Source organism: Geotrypetes seraphini, chromosome 16, assembly GCF_902459505.1.
Source record: "Geotrypetes seraphini chromosome 16, aGeoSer1.1, whole genome shotgun sequence".
NCBI classification, from domain to species: Eukaryota; Metazoa; Chordata; class Amphibia; order Gymnophiona; family Dermophiidae; genus Geotrypetes; species Geotrypetes seraphini.
In genome coordinates, this window is record NC_047099.1 from 29,661,329 (window position 1) to 29,667,328 (window position 6,000).

Consider the following 6,000-nt stretch of genomic DNA (forward strand, 5'->3'; position numbering starts at 1 on the left):
AGAGAAAAACCCGCTTGAGTCAGCTAACCTGAGAAACTTCTGAAACACTTTTTTGGGATTTACTCCTCCCACATTGTGGCGTGGCAGCAACTGCTCTTCCCAGGACTTCACAGGTCATACAGACAGGGGGTGCCCTTCCAAGCTTTTTTTTTTAACCTAAAATACTGGAACATTTCCCCAAGAGGAAACTGAACTCGCCTAAAGAAAAGTTTTTAAAGCCCTGTAACAGATGACCCCTCACCCTCTTCATGTCAAGCTTGTGGTGAGCCAGACCCCCCCCCCCTAGTAAACTTCACTTAAACAAGAGAATTGCAACTCCTATTCTTGTCCTGGGATTCAGAAGCTTCTTCAGCTTCGCGCCTCCCCCCACACCCCCCCCCCCGCCCGCCGTGTCTGCATAAGGGCGAGGGACAGGTCCCTGCTTCTCGTTATACCGCCCTCAGAAGCGTAGCTTTTTTTTTTAAGATCTGAAACGTGCCTCAACCCCCGCAAAAGCAGCGCGAGAGGCGCGAGCAGGAAGAAGCGCGAGCCTAGTCGCAGCCCTTCCCAGCCCAACTTTTTTTTTTTTTTTCTTGCAATGCTGCAAACTCACATCCTGCCCCGCTAGGCGGAGGAAAAAAAAAAGCCGGAAGCGGGAGGGAGTGAACGGTGGGACTATAATAGCAACGTGGAGGCAAATATAACCGATCCCCACCCCACCCCCATCTATGCCTATCCCAGATGCCTAGCTAGTTGTTTTTGGTTGGTTTGTTTTTTGTAAACTTAGGCCTCGCTGAGCGAGTCAAGTGCCGAAACGGGGACGTCTAAAACCTCGTTTTCACGTTTTGTTTGTTTGTTTTTTTAAAAAAAAGTTTACAAAAACGCCAAACCAACGCAACCAGTGAAAGGGAAGATCGAGAAAAAGAAAAAAAAAAACTAAACTAAACACCCCCAAAGTCGCCTTACAATAGGCGACAGTCTCCCCTGGTACAGTTTAATCTTAACGCATTACGGACGCAATTTGCTTCTCGTCACCACATCCTGAAACCCTCCCCCCCCCCCCCCCCCCAAAAGGATGTGGCCGGCTACTTCACAGTTTAGGCTCGGCCTAAGAGAGCAGTCCCGTTTAAAGGCCACGTTTTAACGCTCGGTTTTCGTCGTCCCCCGTCTCCCTTTTAGCTTTATAGAGAAGTGTTGGGGGGGGGGCATTCTAGATCTAGACTCAAGACGTGTCGGGGGGGGGAGGGGAGGGTGAAACCTAGATGCACCCGTCTCGTAAAATGTACCCAGCCCTCGGTTCACTTCCGGGATCTGCCCACCCTTTCGAGACCATAATCTGCAAACATGAAAACAAAAGACGATCGATCCAACATGCTTGCAATTTTAAGACAACGCTTAACCGGAAATCGACCTATCAAAAATGGGGGGGGGGGGGGGGGGGGAGAGGAATCGGAGATTGAAAGTGCATGCAAAAGTTTCCATAGTGCTTAGACGATATACTTTCATGAAGCTCTTAACAAATCGCTCCCATTTGTTCCCCTGGCGCCGAATTTCCTCCCCCCCCCCCCCCGTTAAGTTCATTTTAGCTTCGAAATAATTGTCATGTATCCCTCTTTCTATAAATTTCCTTACACATCCGGAAGTGGGGGGGGGTGGAGGAAAATGCATTTTGATGATTAAAATTATTGTAATAGTGCAACACCATAGTGCAACGTCTTTCTTGAATTAATAATTTGGGAGGGAGAAAACGATTGTTTTATGTATTACGTTTTTTTCAGTAGTGCAGTTTTATGTTCAATTGTCTTGCACTGTCGAAGTTTGGAAAATCAATAGAGATTTATTAAAAAAAAAAAAAAATGAGTTACCGCCACCGCCTCGATTGCGGCGTTATTTTGGAAAGCGTAAAAAAAAAAAAATATATCGCTTAAATGCTGCAACACGTGGACAGGACGGGAACGATTTCGTAACTGGCTAACGCCCCTCAAAGTACGTTCACCGGCGTTTACGCAGCTTAACCAGAAAAAAAACGAGAGATGGGACTTTATTTTAGTTTCTGTACTAGGAAAATGCAATTCTAGTGGTGTAGTTAAACACATTAAAAAAAAAATAAAATAAAAGAGTTACTTTGAACTTCCTCTTCTGCAGACATGGCGTCTGAGGGTAAATTCCTGCCCTCCATTGCTTCCAGACTGAGCCCTTGGGGGGGGGGGGGGACAGATTTGGTAGGTTTTTTTTTCCTCAAATCCCTTAATTTCATTTCAGTTTGATACTTTGCAACACCGCAGGAGCGGTAGATCAAATCTTAAATGAACGTAATCCAGGAGAGCCCAAGAAGCAGGATCGTTGCTTTTTTGGGGGGGGTCACCTTTGAAACAATGTCTCTTCTTGACTTCACCCAACAGGTTACATGTTCTTTTCCAAGACCCCCCCCCCTCCCCATCTAAAATAGATCTACGGAGTTCAGAGTCAGTTGGGCAAGTTACAAAGAAACCAACAAGGAAGAGAGATTTAGCCCTCCTAAAACTAAAAGAAAACTTAGCGAGTTTGCAGGAAGTTTCTTCCCGAGCATGCTTCAATTAAGAAATGTCAACTTTTACCAAAAACCGAATAAAGATAAAGAGTACCTAAAACGTGCAGACATAGTATTTTTTTTTTTTTTTTTTACCGTGGACTTGCACAGGAAGCCGGATTTGTACCCGGCCCACAAGGACGGGTTATTTTCATGAAGGCCAAAGATCGCAGCGTCCTGGAGGACTTTAGTCCCCATCATTGAATCGATGTAACAATCCCAGCCAGACATCTCGAGCGCGGTAGGATTTCTTTCGCGAACCGGGAAAAAAAAAGGAAAACGAAGCCTCTCGCTGCCCCCGAAGCGGAACCGGGTCAATAGCGGGCAACGGAGAGAGCGAGAGATGGGGGGGAGGAGGGGGAAAAAAAAAAAAAAGAGATAAATCTGCACGTCCTTTCCCAGCGCGCGGATTGGGCGACGCTCTCGCGCTCTCTTCTTTCACGCGCACGCCAGCGGCAACTCCTAGGGCAACGTTCCAAAGAAGAAAAAAAAAAAACAACACAACCCCCTCGCGGGACGCCGAACTCGCTTCTGCCGCGACTGCAGAGAGAGAAAAAGCACACGTCGCCGGCCGCCGCCTCTTAAAAACGCCAGGCGGGAAAAGGCAATTAGGCAAAAAAAAAAAAAAAAAAAAAAAGGGCGGAGGAGGAAGTGGTCAACCCCGCCTCCGCCCAGGTATCCTTCCGCAAACAACTTTAATCTTTCTACCAAAAACAAAACATTCCAAATAGAGTTGAATGCATTCGTAACTTTCTAGCGATAATGTGACATGCACAATTAAATTAGCTGTGTTTTTTGTTTTGTTTTTTTACATGTGGCGCTGAGTCTGGTTTTCGTTGGGGGGGGGGGAACTAACAAAAGTTATTCCTTCGCGTCCTCGTTGCTCACGTGCTTCTGCTTTTCTTATTCTTGCTGGTAAGGTGTTTTTTTTGTTGGTTTTTTTTTTTTTTTTGGGGGGGGGGGGTTTCCCCCTCCACTTCTATAAATGCTGTAAATAAACTGCATTGATGGATATCCTGTTGGCGTCTTCTTCGGACGAGGGGACTGTTTTGTTTGGCGGAAGAATCTGTAACCATTTTTTTTTTATATTATTCTCCTTTTTACACATTTTCGTTTTAAGTTTTTGCGCCATTCGTCGGTTGTTTCCTGCCGTGGTTAAGCGGCTTTTGGGTCAGCACTTTGTGCCCCCTATTCTAATTGAAACCTATATAGTTTATTTGTGGAGTTTCAATATACAGTATCTAATTCTTTGTGAGAATTTTTTTTTTTTCTTCTTTTGCCTCTTCGCACATTGCAAGAAAGAAGGAAGTTGATAAGGTTTGACGCAAACGTACAAGAAGGGGAAGCGATTTCAGTTCAAACATAAAATGTCTCGTTTTCCCATTCATTCTGATTTATTTGGGGAAAAATATTGGTTATAGTTTTTGAATCCTTCTCCACTGTAGTCCCTGGGAGCCTAAAAAGCAAAATAAGGGAACAGTTTCCTGTTGTCATCAAAGTCCTCTCTCCAATACAGACATGGAGCAGATGCCTCATGAGGCTGGAGGCATTGCCCAGAGGATGTGGTAAGAACTGGTTTTAAGAAAGATTTGGACAAGTCCCTTGAGGAAAAGTCCATAATCTGTTATCGAGAAAGATATGGGGGAAGCCACTGCTTGCCCTGTATTGGTAGCATGGAATAGTGCTATACCTTGGGTTTTGGCCAGGTACTAGTGACCTGGATTGGCCACCGTGAGAACAGGCTACTGGACTTGGACCATTGGTCTGACCCAGTAAGGCTATTCTTATGTTCTTAATTTAGTGGAATAAGGGACCCTTATACTAAGATGTATTAGAACATAAGAATTGCCGCTGCTGGGTCAGACCCCATCGTGCCCAGCAGTCCGCTCAAGCGGCGGCCCTTAGGTCAAAGACTGAGGTTAGCCCCACCTGCGTACGTTCTGGGTTCAACAGGAACTTGTCTAACCTTGTCTTGAATCCCTGAAGGGTGTTTTCCCCTATAAGAGCCTCCAGAAGAGCGTTCCAGTTTTCCACCACTCTCTGGGTGAAGAAGAACTTCCTTACGTTTGTACGGAATCTATCCCCTTTTAACTTTAGAGAGTGCCTTCTCGTTCTCTCTACCTTGGAGAGGTTGAACAACCTGTCTTTATCTACTTTGTCTTGAATCCCTGAAGGGTGTTTTCCCCTATAACAGCCTCCTGAAGGGTGTTTTCCCCTATAATGGCCTCTAGAAGAGCGTTCCAGTTTTCTACCATTCTGGATGAAGAAGAACTTCCTTGTTTGTACAGAATCTATCCCCTTTTAACTTTAGAGAGTGCCCTCTCATTCTCCCTACCTTGGAGAGGGCGAACACCTGTCTTTATCTACTAAGTCTATTCCCTTCATTATCTTGAATGTTTCGATCATGTCCCCTCTCAGTCTCCTCTTTTCAAGGGAGAAGAGGCCCAGCTTCTCTAATCTCTCACTGTACGGCAACTCCTTCAGCCCCTTAACCATTTTAATCGCTCTTCTCTGGACCCTTTCGAGAAATACAATGTGGATGCTGCATTCCAGGTGGGGGGGCATACCATGGCCCGGTACAGCGGCATGATAACCGTCTCCAATCTGTTTGTGATCCCCTTTCTTAATCATTCCTAGCATTCTGTTCACTCTTCGCTGCCGCGCATTGCGCGGATGGCTTCATCGACTTGTCGACCAGTACTCCCAAGTCTCTTTCCTGGGGGGTCTCTCCGAGTACCGCACCGGACATCCTGTATTCGCGTATAAGATTTTTTTTGTTACCGACATGCATCACCTTACACTTATTGACGTTCAACCTCATTTGCCACGTCGCAGCCCATTCCTCGAGCGTGTTTACGCCACGTTGCAGGTCTTCGCAATCCTCTTCACCAGTGGTTCCCAAACCTGTCCTGGGGGACCCCCAGCCAGTCAGGTTTTCAAGATATCTCTAATGAATATGCATGAGAGAGATTTGCATACCTGTCACTTCCATTATATGCAAATCTCTCTCATGCATATTCATTAGGGATATCTTGAAAACCTGACTGGCTGGGGGTCCCCCAGGACAGGTTTGGGAACCACTGCTCTTCACGAACGCCGTCTTCATGAACGCCGTCATACATGAAATACCATGTATGACGGTGGTTTTTTGGGGGCCCTGTACCAAGCCGTGTGTTAAATTTGCCAAAGCCCATAGGAGTTCAGTAGCCTTTGGTGCATTTACTGCTGCTTTGTAAAAGGAGCCCTTGATTTGCCCCCTGCTAATCGCACTCAATTTTATTTTTATTTTTTTGCATTTTTTGAGGGGGTATGGAGCATGGGCATTCCTGCACTAACCAGTTAGTGGGTGCTAGTTGGATCGTATGCTGATAATGCAGGAGCTCTTTTCGCTTACAGAATATGAGGTGGTAAATGCTCTTGTAGTAATTTTTAAGAAGGACCAAGTGTTAATA

The 6,000-nt window shown here is 45.7% G+C and overlaps 1 protein-coding gene across 2 annotated transcripts in view; it reads right to left on the bottom strand.

Annotated features, from left to right (window-relative positions):
- Nucleotides 1-3,051, bottom strand: part of PFN1 (profilin 1) — a 29,732-nt gene extending 26,681 nt beyond the window's left edge. Inside the window, exon 1 of one of the 2 annotated variants that reach the window (XM_033924478.1) lies at nucleotides 2,645-3,051. In XM_033924478.1, coding sequence (XP_033780369.1) covers nucleotides 2,645-2,779 — 135 coding nt within the window. In that variant the 5' untranslated portion in view covers nucleotides 2,780-3,051. Of the gene's footprint in view, nucleotides 1-28; nucleotides 134-2,644 lie in introns of those variants that run through there. The other variant, XM_033924480.1, reaches the window with a different exon arrangement.
- Between the last annotated feature and the right edge of the window lie 2,949 nt (nucleotides 3,052-6,000).